The sequence below is a fragment of the Lolium perenne genome, chromosome 6 (assembly GCF_019359855.2).
Source record: "Lolium perenne isolate Kyuss_39 chromosome 6, Kyuss_2.0, whole genome shotgun sequence".
Taxonomy (NCBI): Eukaryota; Viridiplantae; Streptophyta; class Magnoliopsida; order Poales; family Poaceae; genus Lolium; species Lolium perenne.
In genome coordinates, this window is record NC_067249.2 from 267,290,810 (window position 1) to 267,307,347 (window position 16,538).

The 16,538-nt window shown below is 52.3% G+C and overlaps 1 protein-coding gene across 1 annotated transcript; it reads right to left on the reverse strand.

Annotated features, from left to right (window-relative positions):
* Window positions 1-11,031: 11,031 nt before the first annotated feature.
* On the reverse strand, window positions 11,032-14,231 carry LOC127305549 (uncharacterized). The gene is made up of 4 exons (XM_051336020.2): window positions 13,382-14,231; window positions 12,969-13,257; window positions 12,804-12,886; window positions 11,032-11,506 (listed from the first exon to the last, which is right to left on the reverse strand). The coding sequence occupies exons 2-4, from the start codon at window positions 13,253-13,255 to the stop codon at window positions 11,238-11,240; spliced, it is 639 nt and encodes a 212-aa protein (XP_051191980.1). The 5' UTR covers window positions 13,256-13,257; window positions 13,382-14,231; the 3' UTR covers window positions 11,032-11,237.
* Between the last annotated feature and the right edge of the window lie 2,307 nt (window positions 14,232-16,538).

Consider the following 16,538-nt stretch of genomic DNA (forward strand, 5'->3'; position numbering starts at 1 on the left):
CCATTACGCCGTCGTGCTGACGGATTCAAGGAGGAGCTACTACTTCCGCTGCCCGCTGGAACGGGGAGAAGGACGTTGTCTTCATCAACACCGAACGTGTGACCGAGTACGGATGTGCTGCCCGATCGTCGCACCGTGATCAATATCTTCTACGCGCTTTTGCAAGCGGCAAGTGATCGTCTACCGCAGCAACAAGAGCCTCATCTTGTTGGCTTTGGAAATCTTCAAGGGTGAGTCTCGATCATCTCCTCGTTGCTCCCGTCTTCTAGATTGCATCTTGGCTTGGATTGCGTTCTCGCGGTAGGAAATTTTTTGTTTTCTATGCAACGAATCCCTACACTTTGAATGCTCTCATTTCCGAGGAAGAGCTTGTCGAGTTTATCCCATGCTTCTTTGGCGGTCTTGAGAGAACGGACGTGAGCGCGGTCCTTGGGTGTGACGGCCATGTGGATCATGTTGATGGCGGTGGCGTTGAGTTGGTCATCCACCACTTCTCTTCTTGTCAAATTCTTTGGATCTCGTGGGGAGTATCCTTCCTCAATGATGCACCAAAGCTCGGTGGAAGCACTACGCACATGAGAACGCATTAAGAATTGCCAATTTTCAAAACTATTGGATTCAAGTAGCGGTGGTGAACCATGAGACAAAATATGAGGCATAGGAATTGGAACATTTATGGTGTAATCACTTGGTGGGGGCACCGCATGGTTGCCTCCCAAATGTCCCGCAACCGGTGGTTCATCCTTTCCTTTTGATGAAGTGCCAGCTTCCCCAAGCCCTCCCTCTTGAGGGACTTTAGTCGATTGAGTGACAAAGCCAGCGAGGAAATGGATTAGCTTGTGGAGGAACCTCGGCACTTGCCTTAGGATCTACGGTGGGGGTTGTTTTTGGAGCAATCAACTCCAACTTCATAGCCTTCATTTGGCTTACGATGGATGACTCCAATTTCTTGAGGTCATCCAACGTAGTCGTTGTGCTATCGGTGTTTGATGGTGGAGACGATTGCTCACCGGAAAGGTCCCCATTCTTAACCGCCTCTTGTTCATCCATTTCTTAGGCGGTAAAGCCCGAGCAAGAAAACCTTGCTCTGATACCACTTGAATGGATCGTTAGCAAACAAGAGGGGGGAGGGGTGAATGGTCGCTACACAAATTTTACTCCTTTTTCAGTTTTAGGCGGTATGTGGAAGTAAAGGTGGCAACTTGATGATAGGGGTGTTCCTAGTATGAGCCTAGTGATGCAACAAGTAAAGGAACCGAGCAAGATAGTAAAGAGAGAGAGCGAAACAACCGGGGTAGCGGAGACGAGGCAAGATTTGTTTCCCGTAGTTCCTCTCACAAAAGGAAGTATGTCTGCGTTGAGGAGGTGCTAACCACGAAGGCTAGATGGCCACACAGGCCTCACCTTGTTCCTTGAGAAAGCCCCACGAAGGAGCTTCACCTTCTCCACTAAGTAGCCGGTCGAGGCGGCGGTTCCTTCAGAAGATTGGGGCGAGCTCTACAAACACCGGAGGCTCCCAACACCCTATGGGGCTAGCACAACTCCAAGTTGGCCTCCATAGGAGCACATCCTCCAAGATCCCACCATAGGAACCCTAACTCCAAGATCCACTAAGGACTAGATGATATTGGCGAAATCTCTCTTAGTAAAACTATAGATCAGGGTCTCCTCCACCACTTCTCAAAGTTTGGGCAAGTTTGGTTGGATGAGGAGGGAGATCCTCTAGGTTTTGAGCTCAGCAACAATGGAGGAGAGAGAGAGAAGAGATAAAACGAGCTAGGGAAGAAGGGTCCTTTTTATAGGCCCCCTCACATCCAACCGTTATGACCAGTTTTCGCATGACCGGTACTACCGCTTTGGAAAGCGTAGTACCGCTCTGGATTCGAAAGCAGCTCACAGATCTGCCACGTGGGCAGAAAGCAGTACTACCGCTTCCGGTACCGCTGAGGTACCGGCAGGGTCTCTGCAAGGTTTAGACGTCCTCCCGGTACCAGTAGCGGTACCAGGGCGGAAGTTCCGTAACTTGAGAAGAACGGTACCAAAGCGATACCTGGGCGGAAGTACCGCTTGGAGCAGTACTACCGCTCGAAGTACCGTGAGGTACCGTAACCCCTTATGTTTGCTTTTTTCTATTGCAAAGTCCAGAGCGGTACTGGTGACCGGTACCAGTAGGGATAGTGGTACTACCGGTACTGGTACCGGTACTACCGGTCAGGAAAAAACTGGTTTTTCCTCTTTCCCTCTCCAACCATGTTACCTCGCGACAAACACACAAAACCAGAAAACCTAACAGCTACGCTTGAGTCTTCCGATCCTGAAGTGTTCAGCGAGGGCACCGTGCACTTGCAAATCTATCAAAAACAAACTAGGCACACGGTGAAATACATTCTAGTGTTGTTATCAAACACACAAAACACGAGGTATAGATTTTGCTCTTTCAAGGGTGGTGGAGGCAATATGGGCTGCTTGAGGTAACAAGTGGATAGGACACGTGACAAGATCGCAACTCAAGGCTAGCACAAGAGAGAAGGCAAAATAAAATAGGTAAGTGACTCCTGCAGAAGTGTGGAAATGCTTGCCTGTTAAAGATTGTCGAAGATCATCCGGAGAACTTGTCGTAGCTCGCATCAACTCACCGCCCTATCCATGAAGAAGCGATGCACTAGAACAAACAACGGATGCATAATTTACTACTACGGTAAAAAAATCGGCATGATGATGATATGATATGCATGACATGGCAAACATGCTACAATGCAACTTATCCATATTAATCGGAGTCGGAACCCCAGGCAAACAAATTAGGTTTAAAGTTGCATTTCTACCGACAAAAATAAATGGTGGTTAGCATGGCATAACATGACAGGGGTGCTCCACTTCAATATTGAACGGAGCGGGGAAAACCTAGGTAGAATTTCAAAATACTCCGTATGTTAGGTGACATGTATAAAGTATCACGGCACGACATGATGAAAGATGCAAAAATATGTATGTATGCCATATTCATGTTCCTTGAATTTTTCTGATCGAAAATCACATATAATATATTTTATTTCGAGTTAGGGTTTGAAACATATTGCACCGGGAACGGCTAGCTCGAGCCCATGACGGGCGAGCCCCAGCTGTCAGCGAAGAAAGATAAACAAATGAGATAAAAAAAATCGATTTATCTGACCAGCACAGGATTTGATCTTGGTACTCACGCACAGTTAGCAAGTGGGTTACCACTGGCCTAATGACTCGGATCGTGCTGGAATTAAGGTGCGGCCGTATTTGAACCAAACGAAGACGGATCAGGAAGTTGCAGCCGCGGCCGAAGACGAGATGATGCAGTAGTGGCGGCGGCGCTCTGCGCGGCTGGCCGATGCAGGTCGGGGACGGAGAAGAGACACGGCGCGAAACACAGATGCGAGGTGGACGTGGTCGGCACGGACGACCTTGGCCGCGCGTCAGAGCAACCAAGCAGGGATGACGACGTGGTCGCGCGGAGCAGATCTTGAGGAACACCGGCCCGGCCGGGAGCAGAAAGTGGTGACCTTGACGCTGTTGAACACGTCGAGGACAGGGAGGAGACGGATGGGAGCGGCGCGGTAGCCTGCATGCTCTTGGGCAGCCAGGAGCAGACCATCAATCTCTGAGCAGGAACGATTGGTCGACCCGGGAATTTTTTAAGTTACGGATAGGTAGTGTTGGTTAGGTAAAAAGACAGGAATAAATTTTCGTCTGTCAAATAAACCGATCTAATAAAGTCTTCGTCCGTCAAACAAACCGGATGAAAGCCGTGTGCTGCATAAAATCGCTTCGTACGTGGAGTCCTATCCGGACTTACATACCTAGCTAGGCCTTTCTATGTTGGCCAGCCCACATATTCGATCGATAGTTTATGCGTAAACCCGTGTTAACGATGGACAAGCGACCAATCCCGGGTCGAGTCCGCTGCCGTATTGCCGTTCTGCCGACTTTGCGGGACCTCGCCGTCTGTCCACGAGCCCACATCTGTTTCGGTGTTCTATGGACCTTGCCGGAGTCCGCTGCAGTCTCGCCATCAGTCCGCCACCGTACGGTCCTTTCAGTTAACTTCGCCGGAACACCACACCGTCACTCCGTGAGTCCACATCAGTTTCGGCGCTCCGCCGACCTCGCCGGACGGGGACTCGAGATTGATGGATCAGCTCTCATCTTGGGTTGTACACGGTCTACTGCACGAGGATCCTAAAGCTAGCTCTAGGCTCTAGCCGGGGTTATGATTCGCCGAGTGCGGCACCGTCAGGATGGGATTGGGCCAGGTCGACCCAAATTGTACCGACATCAAGCAGTAATTATGCCTGAATCGCTGTCCCCGACCTGCTCGTCGTCCTGCTCACGGTGCATGCCGTGTCTGGCTCCTTCCATCGCTCGCGCGCTGACTCGAGCAATGTTAAGACTAATGGGTGACCTCGTGTAACAACTGCCTAAAACGAGTTAAACTGAAGCTAGTCCTTTGTCTTTCCGTTGACAAGAAAGCTTGCATAAGTATTGCATACGTGAGACGTGATGGTCAGTTTGGTCATGTAATCGTTTTGAACATACATGACGTACTATATATGCTCTAACATATAGCTGAAATAGTTACTACCTACATAAAGACGGCAAATTCAGTCACTCTTTTTGGGCGAATCAAGAGAATTTTTGGTGTTTATTAGTATCAATCTACCGAATGTTCTCGGTATAAGCATGGCCAAAAAATTGTATCAAAGTTAGAATTTGGGTCGGCCCGAGATACCCAACGGGCCAGCGGGGCCAACGAGATTTTTTAATTGGGTTGGCCCATGGCCCCTCAAATTGGCCTTGGGGCCATAGGGGCCAGGGCCAAGGCCGGGGCCGGGTCGGCTCATTCCCATCCTGACGGCACCGATACTGGAAGGCTCTCCATTTCTAGCTCCGATATTAGGAGGCTCTCCGTGTCCGGCTGCCAACAGCCGCGCTAAGAGCATCTCTAGCAGAGTCTGTAAAAGTGCAAACAGAAAAAATCGAGTTCTGTCTTCTGAAAACGTGTTTACGGATCGCAAAACGACTGACGCGGAATAGACCCCGTAAACAAAAAATAAAAAATGGAATATTCGAAAAATCATCATTCACAAGAACTGTCCGTGCTGCTACCTAGATCTCCCCGTGCGGACAGACGGCCAAACCCCTGGCTGCAGCCGCGAGCTTAGGTGTCAGACGAGGACAGTCGAGCATAGGAGAAGCCGATGAGGCGCAGGTCTAGGCAGCGCGGCCGGACGCGGCCGCGATTGCTGCTGCCTGCTCCACATCTCCAGAATTATGCTAGCTTTAGAGCATCTCCAGTCGCGTCCCCCAAACCGTCCCCCAAAGGGATTTGGGGCGCGCCGGACAAAAAAAGCATTCCAGCCGCGTCCCCCAAAGCCCTTTTTTGTCCGGCGCGCCCCGATACGGTGTCCGGCGCCCCGAGCCCGTCCCCGTCCCACAGGGGACGCTCCGGGGACGCCGGACACAACGAAAAGCGAGGCCAACCGACGCGGGGCCGACCCGTCAGCGGCACAGGGAAAATTCGTCTCACACTCCCGCCAAATCCCGCCGCTCCCGCCAAATCGCGCCTATACCGCCGCGCACAGGCCTCCCAAAACATATCCCGCCGCCGATTCATTTCTCCTATCCCGCCGATTTCTTTCTCCCTCCCGCCGTCCACCCGCCGCCGCTACCCTCTCCCCATTCCATGGCGCCGCCGACAGCCCCCAAAAAGATGGCGAAGAAAGCGGCCAAGAAGCCGCCGGGCAATGCGACGATAGGGGCGAAAGCACCGTTCGCGAAGCCGCGGAAGGCGCCGGCTGCGAAGAAGAAGCCTGAAGGAATGACCGAAGATCAATGGCAGCAAGATTGCCTGCGCCGGAAGCTATCGACGGCGGAGCGGAAAGGACGGAGGGCGGTGGAGCTGGAGAAGAAGGCTCAGGCGGCGCGCCGCCAAAGACCAGCACGTAATGGCCGGGTGTATCGCCGCCACCAACGCGAGCCCATGGAGTACGTCCATGCCGGTGTACGTTCGGAGTGATCTCTCCGTCGCAAGCCGCCTTCTACAACGACGGCCCCTCCGCCACTCCCGGGTGCGTGACGCCTAACTTGTCGCCGCACTACCAGATGCGCTGCCGCACGGCGGCTTCAACCCCAACAACCTCTACTCCCCGGCGTACGAGCAGCGCGAGCAGGACCCGGTCCGGACGGCGACCCTTTCACCGGCCGCAGGGGTCCGCTCGAATACGACGGCGCCGGTGCTGAGGAGGACGACGGGGTTGAGGAGGAGGACGACGAGGAAGAGGAGGGGGTGGAGGACGACGAGGAGGACGACGATGAGGACGAAGAGGGCGGCGACGAAGAGGACGACGAGGGTGCCGGTGACGATGATCTCGTGGAGGTAGACGCGGACGGCGTGAGGACGAAGAAGAAGAAGAAGAAGAAGAAGGCGTCGGGCACACGAGGCCCGAAGTGGACGCCTCTGGAAGATCTTTGTCTGTGCGAGTCGTGGGCGACGGTGAGCCATGACTCCATCATCGGCGCCAACCAAAAAGGCGGGAAGTATTGGGCGAGGATCAAGACCGAGTTCGATGAGCGCAAGCTCATCAACGCGACTACCGAGAAAGTGACAATGAAGAGGAGCCAAAAGGCAATGTCGACGCGATGGGCCATCATCCGTGCGTCGGTGAACTCCTTCCATGGGTACCATCACGACTTAGAGACCGGAGGCGACAGCGGCGCCGACGTCGCCCAACCGGTACGATCGTTTCTTCCATAATCCGTAGCGCCCACATTGTGTTCGATGAAATGACTACGCTTCCTTTGGTTAGTTTGATCGGGCCATGGAATTGTACGCCAAGAACTCGGAAGGTCACAAGCCGTTCGCGCGATGCATTGCTATGGCAAGCTCAAAGTGAATGAGAAATGGCGGTGACGCGCTGTCGCTGTCCAAGGGGAAGGACGCCATTGATCCGGGACGCGCCGCCGGCAACTTCGACAGGGCGTCCTATCGGCAACAAGGCTGCCAAGGCCGCCTTGGCCGACGCTGCGTCGTGCGAGAAGACGCAGCGTCGATCACGAAATGCCTCGCCGACGTCTCCTCGACCTTTATCTCCCGCGACAAGAAGGCCGACCAAAGGTGGGCCGAGCTGCTCAAGAGGCAAGAGGAGAAGGCTGGAGCTCAAGAAACGCAGGGACGACATGTCCCTGCGAGAACGTCGACGAGGGAATGTCTCCCCGGACGCGAGCGGCGCACAACTTCTTCAAAGGCCGGATCCTCGACGACATCGAAGCCAAAATGGCGGCGGCGGACGCGGCGGCCCTGGCGGCGGCATCGGCATCGGCGGCAGCGGCGGCGCGGCAAGAGCGGTCGACGCGTCTTCTGCGCTACACTGCGTCGGCCTCGCGTCGGCGACGGAGCAGACGCACCATGCACAGGAACAGGCAGATCGCGACGAGGTCGTCGTGCTCGACGGGCCTGCGTCGACTCAGGACACGACGCCGTCGACCAACCCCTTCTTCTAATTTGCATGCACCACCGGTCTGTAATATGATCGCGCGCCCAGTACTTTGATCGATCGCCGCTACTCTGATCGCGACGAATCGGCGGGAACGATCTCTTTTGAATGCATCTATTTGAATTTCTGATTGGGGGCGGCGTTTGGGGGACGCGGCTGGGGAGCGACGTCCCCCAAACGCGGCACGAACAAAACACGTCCCTCAAACGCTCAATCCTGCGCGGTTTGGGGGACGGTTTGGGAGACGCGACTGGAGATGCTCTTAGAGCATTGGCTGCGGCGCATTATGCTAGCTCTAGAGCAATTGGCTCCCGCGCATTGCTAATGTTGCAACGGGTTGATATTCAACTTTAGTATCATTAAATTACCACCTTTTCTCACCTACTTCGATGACACGGAGTGAGGGATCAACTGAGCTCCCGCGCTTTAGTTGTAGTTGTTATTTTGTACGATTATTATGTCTGCAGACACACATGGATACTACCTCCTATCGCTTTTAATCTACGCGTCGAGTGACTTGTGAATGCACGTATGGTAGCTCATGCTTGCATGAATTAAAACTGATCGGAGGAAATAGTTCTGATGAATCAACCTAACAAAGTTGTATTGCACAAACTATATACCCAACATTCCCAACTTGGTTTGCTGATAATAGTGAACTAAATTTTATCAACTGAAGACTAATAATTAATCAAGCTAGCTAATAAGCACTGGTCAATGCAATCTTTAGCATTGATTTAGTACCACCACTTTGCTAGTCAAAAGATGAAGTTGGTCTAATGGTCTTCCGTGGCTCCAATATGGTCGGAGCTAGACTGAACCATGTCAGTACCATACTCCATAGTGGCGACACAACCTCTTAGGGCGGATGCTGTCTGTAATACTACTACATGTCATCTATATACAATGATACAGATAGTGTATACAATAGTCTGTCTGTAAGTTATCTATTTTTAGTCATAGCTATATGAGACTATAAATTATAGACACCCTTCATACAACAGCAAAAATGATGTCTGTGAGCCGTCTGTAAGAAGCCTACAGACTGTCTGTAACTTTACAGACAGTCTCCTTCTCTCTCTTCATTCTCTTTCCTCCACATCACCAAAATCACTTATAATTACCTCTTACAGACAGCTAAATCATCACCATCGTACATACCCTTATAAAGTCCAGCCTCGCGTCTAGAATCTGAATGTTAGCATCGCCTTCACGACTGAGGAAACAGCTTAGATCAATGTCGAGCACTTAGCACCTAATCCGGTGCTGCTCGTCCTAAGCTGCTAGATCGCATGGGCGCGACCGCCTCCTAGGATGCTCGATCGCTTGGACGGGGCCGCCAGTAGCCATGTGGGATGCAGGTGATGCGGTTGCCCTCGGCCAATGGGGGAGGCGCTGCCGGCCGCGGGGTGCAGGTGATGGGATCGCCGCCGGCGGCACGCGCGATGCATGGAGGTTTTCTTCCAAGTGTGATGCAGGCGTGCGGGGGTCCAGCATCTCGTCGGCCCCTTTCTGAGACTAGGCGACCGTGGTTGACCGACCTCCTCGACATCCTCCGCTCGTTAAGGCATCTCCAGCGGCGCGACGTATTTTGGACGTGTCTAAAAGTGGTCGCGAGCGTCCGTTTGCGTCGCCCCATGGACATATTTTGTTCGCTTGTCCGTTTGCGTCTGAGTGTGCTCCCACGGGGACCTATTTTTTCAATTGCAACATAGTTAAAAACTTTCAAAGTAGTACATATAAATGCAATAAAACTATACAAAGTAGATCTATAGGCCTAAATACTTGCTTCCTGACGGCCGGCACCGTCGTTGCGTCGCTCCGTCGCCTGCTTCTCCGCCACCTCCCGCGCGGCCGCTATGGCTCGGTGCGCCGCCGCGTCCTCTTGCAGGCGCTGCTCCAGCCTCGCGCTCGCGGCGTCGTCCTTGAGCGTCTTGAAAGACTCGACGATGGCCCTCTGCTCCGCCGCCGTCACCTCCGGCGTAGGCGCATCAGGGTCATCGGAGGACCAAGATATATCCGAGTCGGAGTCCTCTGCTGCAGCGGTGGCCGCCAGCCTGCGATGTTCTAGCTCGGCGTCGACCGCCGCATGGGCCGCCCGCTCCTCCTGTGCTTCCTTCTCCGCTTCAGCCAGGGCCGCCGCGTCCCTGACCGGGTGGAGGAGGTCGGTGCTGTCTTCGGAGTCGAACTCCTCATCGGAGCTCGAGGCCGGGGGAGGTGGAGGCGCGGCAGCCTGGCAGCGTCCGGCGCTGCTCATGGTGGATCTGCTGGAGGCTGAGTGGAAGCGGCGCGGCAGCGGCGGCTAGGGTTTAGTGGGGAGGAGATGAGATGCTCGCGCCCCTTTTTATATAGGTCGGAGGCAGAGCGACGGCCGCGCCACGTGTGGTATTGCCATTACTACGTGCGTAGAGGTAGGCGACGGCCGCGCGCCACGCGAGGCATCGCCATTTACGTGGCCGCAGACTGCCGAAGCGACAGTACTGGCGGAGAAGACGCATCGACGCTGCATCACTGCCTGGTGGGCCAGACAAAACATCCCAGACACATATTTGGGCCAGGTTTGCGTCTCCGTGGACGGCCCGGTCACTTTGCGTCGCCCTGCTGAATATGGTGCCAGACGCATTTGTCGCGCCGCTGGAGATGCCCTTAGAGTACCTTTATCATGTCAAGAAAGCTTTCTCTCAAACTCCTCGATCAACTGGCCATCGCGTTTCGAAATTCCTCACGTCCGATTCCAGAAACCGCCCAGTGAAGAGACAGATCGTGGCGCGGCCCCTACATCGCTGGCCAGGAATACGTCTGCAGCGATCACGGTCATCACGTCGTTGATCACCGAACGGTCGTCGCTGGCAGGATTGACCAACCGCTCCATCGCTTCTACGATCGATCTCGTCTCCTCGATCTCACGTGTTCCTCACGTCGCTTATATATATACAGGTTTCCAGGGTGGGAGGCGAGCAAGGAAAGGCGGCCGATATGGAACTATGGAAGCCCTACACGCGGAGATCCAGTGCCCCGCCACAGGCGGGTGCCGTGCCCTGCCTGCTTGGCCATTGGATCGAAAACGAACAGCCAAGATTAAGTGTTGTAGCAGCACTGCTGGGAATCTACTGACTGTGCACGGATGCTGCAGCAAAATATCCGGTAGTAGATGTACTGTAGATGTCCCTGCAGCAATCTGCTGTTCATATTCATCTAGTCGTCGATTCTCTATCCAACGAGATACAGGGCACGGCACTGTTCATCCGTGCCTTGCCTGTGGCAGGGCACTGGATCTCAGTCCGCCGATCCTGATGGACTATGGCCTATCAGTTTGAATTGCAGCGTGACACAAACGACCTCTCCAAGGATCGATCCGGTTTCCTCTTTTCAAACTAATAGTAAACTCAGATCAGTTTATTTGACGGATGAAAAAAAACCAGATTTCTTGACCTACGGAAGCAAGTGAGCACAACAACGGCTGATGAATAGTACTGAATACTACTAGAAGTGCTTGCAAAGAAACTATCATAGTAGGCATTTTAGACTTGCCTTGCTTAATTAACTTGTAACTGGTTTCAGCAATAATCCAACCAAAGAAAACTAGGGTATAAGACCGTAGCAACCAACAGAACCTTCTGCTCCAGTGAGCCATCATCGTCGAAACGGCAAAACAGTGTTCTTGCAATGTACTAGTAGCAACAGCGTACAAAAGCAACACCATAAGACCGCTCAAGCTCCCATACACCACCTTGTCTTACCCTCGCCTTCTTCAAAGTCTTTATCGAGCCTGGCTTGCAACGCCGCAAGCTCCATTTCCTTCTTTTCCTTCTCCTTCTCCTCCTCCTCCTGCTTCTCAAGCTCAGACATTGCATTCCATTTGTCAAGCTTAGTCTTCTGCATTGCCTCCTCCTTCGCCCTCTCCTTTTCACGCTTGGCCACTGCTTTCCAGTTGATGAAGGGTGAGCGCCTCATCCTCTCAGCGAGAAGAGCATCTTCCTCTGCATCATGAAAAAAAGAAGTAAATGAACCATATTTTGGGGGGGGCAGATGTTAAGTTGATATACTGGAAAGTCCACTGGCAATATTTTCTTCATGGAAAAAGAAAGTAAATGAAGCACTCACACCTATACTTTCATGGTGTGCTCCTATACTTGTTGTGCTATTATGTGCTATTGCTACTACATTGCTAGAGTATGAGCAAATGAATCTAGAGCATGCTTAGCTAAAAATGAACTCACACCATGTATGTATAGCTTTCACAACCAACAGTAAATTTCAAGATAAAATCACATCTAAGGTTTAAAAGATGGCTAATGCAGCAGCCTAGTAAAACCAAACAGCAAGGCAAACCTGCAATGTTATTATGCACCAAAAACAAGTGTAAACTTGAGCAGTTAAATCAAAATTCAACCTAGCTAGTTAAACTGAGGATTATTTACTTAGCACAACATTGTAAATTCAGTGCACTAAAAACTTATCGTCACCAGGAAATTTCTTTATCACCACCAAAATCTATGTTCAAGCAGGTTCTAACCAAATACCTGAGACAGGTGGATCATAAAATCGCAACAAGGTCTGCCAGAGCTAGAAAAATCTAAATCCAGACAAAACATGAACGAAACGGCGTAACAACATAACATAGGCTATTGCCCGTCATTCTAATAAATTTTCTAACACGGGGCAACCATAGGGTATGACTGGTGCATACAAATGATGACAAAAATTCAACATCTCAAACATTATTATACAGAACAGGAAAGAGAACTTATAATCTAAATTGAGCATAGTGCACAACTTCAATCATAAATTCACAAAGCTCCTACCAAAGCACGCAGCAAGTTCAAGATAAAAGTTGCATCTAAGCAAACATGACCTGCACTACGAAATAAGTTGTGAACTAAAAAGTACAGCATTTTTTATCCAAAACATGACTCTAAAGCATTGGACAGAGGGGCAATCATATGATTTGCTGACGCACCAAAGCAGACGTAATTACAAATATAAGCTCAGTTCACTGCAGAATGTCACGGCTTCCTTTATCAACACCAAAAAAAAAAAAATCCCAGGATGAACCTCGAACTAACATAAAACGCTGAAATATCCATAAAACTGAATTCAGATGTTGCAGGCATGTTCGGAATGCTCGTCCCTAAATAAAAGTTTGGAGCAGCACCTCATGGGGATACAGTACTTCAGATGTTGTAGACAGCAACCTTATCCAGTATACATACAAACTGACACTGCTAAGATGCACGGAATGTCGACAAGAAGAGGAGCACAGGATGATTATCTTACCAGTCTGCTGAGGGTCCTCCTCCTTGAGAGGGGCGTCGGGGCTGTCACGGAGAGTGCGGAGGCCGACAGGGAAGAACAGGCACCTGACAAGAACGCTATTATAAGTCCAGAGCACACGGCCCAAGCAAATCAACAGCACAAATCAACAGACGTATGTTCAATTACTTGCTGTCGTCGTCGTCGGTGGTGGGGGCTAGAGCATCGGGAGGGAGGGCGCCGAGCTGGACGGTCTCGCCGGTGGCGGGGACGGCGGAGTGCGGGGCCTGGAGGTCGTCGGAGAGGATGCCCAAGGCGCGGAGGATCTTGTCGTCGTCGCCCAGGACCTTGTCGTCGTCGCCGAGGACCTTGTCGCCGCCGCCGGGGACCTTGTTGTCGCTGAGGACCTGGACGTCGCCGAGTCCCTTCTCGTCGCCGAGGACGATCTGGAGGCCGACGCGGCTCCCGGAGTCCATCCCTCCAGTTCGGAAGGGAACCAAGTCAGATCGGAAACCCTAGAAGAAGAAGGACCAGATCCGCCGCCCACAAGGAACGAGGGGAGAGGATGACGGGGATGAGAGTAGAGGGACCGGTCGACTCACCTGGCTGTCCGGCGGCGGTTCTCGGGGCTCCGGTCGTCGAGGGGGCGGCGGCGAGACCGGGAGCTGCGGCGGCGAGTGGAGGGGAACGGGGGAGGGGAACGTCTCCTGGGTCGCGTTATGATGAAGAGGAGCCGCGTCGCTGGGTAAGAAGGGTCAGCTAATGGGCCGAGCAAATCGACGACGGGCTGGCTGCGGAAGGCCGCCTGGGCTTCGGGCGTGTGCTCCGGTCGCTGGAACTCGATTCGACCAGCTGGGCTGGGCTGGGCTGCAGCCTGCAGGGTCGAGGGAGGGGCGACGGATACGGAGATGCTGCGCAGGGCGAGACGCGCATCGCAGCCAACGCCGATCCAGGGTCAAGGGACCGCCAGTCTTCGGCTTGGGAGCACCTCCAAACGCCAGAGGATTGCAACCCCGGCGGATCTCCGCTGCAACGATGCTGTTCCGGCCTCCTCGACGCCATCCCCTGCGGTTGATTTGGTTGCAACTTCAGTCAAAGGATAGAGACCAGCCACCGGCACCGGCTGCTGGTCTCTACGCTTGGACAGATGCTGAACCTGTATGCTTGCGGATCGACAGCTCGCTTCATGGTGGACAGAAGCTGAACTTTGTGGATCGAGATGCGGATTTCATGGTGGGAGATGTAGGCTGCGAGATTTCTGAGGCACAGAGAGGAGGAGACCAACTCTGCTGTGCTCCCTGAGGGTGAAACCAGGCTGCTGTTCTTGGGAGGAAGAAAATGCTCATGGGAGGAGGAGCAAGAACAGGTCCGGCTTCAAGGTGGGTGGAGGTAGCTGGAGGAGGAAGAAGAAGACTAGTAGGTAGTACTCCTACTCAACAAAGCAAAAGAGGGGTACGGGCAGGGCAGAGTGCGACCCCATTATATGGACGGACGAGAGGAGGAGAGCCCAAGGTGGGTGCCCCGGTTGCTTGCCAACCATCGATTCGTCGATTCACAAGGAGGGCCACACAAAGAAATCGTGTGACAGCTAATTAAATAAAACGTCTCCCGATTCATACGTTCCTTCCTTCCCTATTGTTAGCTAGCCACCCAACAGAATTTTTGACCTCATCGATGCCAACAAGGAAAAAGGAGGGAGTATATCTTTTCAAAATATACCGCCGTGCACAGCTCATGGCGGTGCAACTAATTTTGCCGTATCTTCTCCTCATCTCCTGCGCAAACTCATAATTAAATCCCATGATTTCAGCTTTCCAAATTCAGGCCGCTTTTAATCCTTGCCGATTAACACAGGGCGGCTGAATCAAACCGATTTAAACGCTTTCCAAATATATACAGGCGACGGTTTCGTCTCAAATTCAGCAGGTAGTATGTCCAGTGCACGACACTCTTCCATCGGCCGAGCACTTTGATCTGATCATCACGTCGCGTTCAAATAAATAAATAAAAACTCTGATCGAGACGCAAAAGTATTGTTCTTGGCCGGCCGGCCGGCCACTTGCATCGCACCCAACACATTTTTTTAGTTTACAGCCATCAGAAGCTACTATGGGTTCAGAGAGGCGAAAATGCTTATCTGAACGCGGGCATAGATGCTCCTGTATTCGCTGTCTGTATTTACAATTTTCTATTTGGCTGGCATGGTCCACATGTGGGTCCTGTGTAATAATGGTTGCCCCTGAAAGTCGTTGCATCTAGACATGGACGAGTACGTGTCGCACGCTTGCTTCACCATGACCTTGCATCAGGGTTTGGCTGAGCTAGACGCATGTTAAAACCTGACAATACTAGATGCATGGCACGGCTCCCATTTAATGTCTTTTTGTCTGATACGGGGTACATTACATACGGCAGACTGCAGCGGTGTAGAAAACGTGCCCCACACATATCTCCATGCTCACATGGACGATGAGGATAGCGTGTGCAGCTGTGCCCGGGAGCAGAAATGCTCTTCCCCCCCTCTAGGCGGCTATATAGAACAAACATGGTTTATTTATTTTTAGATCAAAGGGATTATATCTTCAATTTCATTAACGAAACCAACATACTACGGAGTTCCATTCTTACACACCATAACACACCAGTAAACACACAAACAAGTTTTTCATCATCACTACTATGGTTCACTTTTTTAAAGCATAGCAAATACACAACTAACGATATCGAGATAAAAGAGAAACAAAGCTCTAACGACAGCAAACCACTTTTCTCCCTTCAACACCCAACATCAGATAAGGAGTTTTTGCAGCGTTCTTTCCTTCATGTTGAAGGATAGAGAGATATGCGGAATATGTTGGATGATGTATTGCGCGGTTGCGCCTCATGGGTGAGTATATATAGTGGTACAAGATTTGGAGGTTAAGATAGCTCTCCTAGAGATATGGTAGGTAGAGATTATAAATCCTAGACTACCTAATATACCTATACCAAATATATCTCTAACACTCCCCCGCAGTCATAGCGGTAGTGACGTGAACAACAGTAGCGTCACGGACGGTCAGACTGGAGATAAGCCGAAGGTAGGAACCAACGGGCTGACACTCCCCCGCAGTCATAGCGGGAGCATCGTGGACGGAGTTGCGTCGCGGATGCTTGGACTGTAGAGGAAGATGGTGAGCGCAGGCGAGGTGGTAGCCCTTTATGCCGATGTTGAGGTAGCCGAGAGCGTGGGTGCTGCAACCTTGGTCGAGGGAGCCGCGCGAGGGATTGCCGTGGTCGATGTCGTGACCGGGTGCCGGTGTCGATGTAGCCGCAGGCGAGGTGGTGTGCGAGGAGAGTGACGGAGACGCGCCGAGGCAGTCGTGGAGATGGTCGATGCCGAAGTCGATGCAGTCTAGGCCGTCGAGGACGAAGTGCAACCATGGTTTTGCCAGAACTAGGCGCATGTCGGGGACGAAGGCATATTATGGTTTTGCCAGAACCGAATACGCATAGAAGAACTCGGCGGTGACGCGTCGAAGCATTCGTAGAGGCGATGCCGATGAAGACGTCGTCGAAGCCGATGAAGACGAGGCGCCGGTCCGAGCTTGCTAGGCCCGGGGATGCGTCGGGGACGAAGGCACGTACCGGTGTTGCCAGTACTGGGCGTGCGGGGGTAGGGAACATTACAAAGTGCGCGCCATGTCGGAGTCGACTAGTAGAGGAGGTCTCGACGACGGGTGTCGGAGTAGAGGAGCAGGTGGTGTAGTCGGGGAAGAG

What these genes read in the sequence shown, in the direction of transcription:
- LOC127305549 (XM_051336020.2), bottom strand. Translation starts at nt 13,255, where the DNA reads ATGGACTCCGGGAGCCGCGTCGGCCTCCAGATCGTCCTCGGCGACGAG. An exon ending in ACCGACGACGACGACAGCAA is followed by an intron (nt 12,887 to 12,968) that starts GTAATTGAACAT and finishes CGTTCTTGTCAG; the next exon opens with GTGCCTGTTCTTCCCTGTCG. An exon ending in GGAGGACCCTCAGCAGACTG is followed by an intron (nt 11,507 to 12,803) that starts GTAAGATAATCA and finishes TTCATGATGCAG; the next exon opens with AGGAAGATGCTCTTCTCGCT.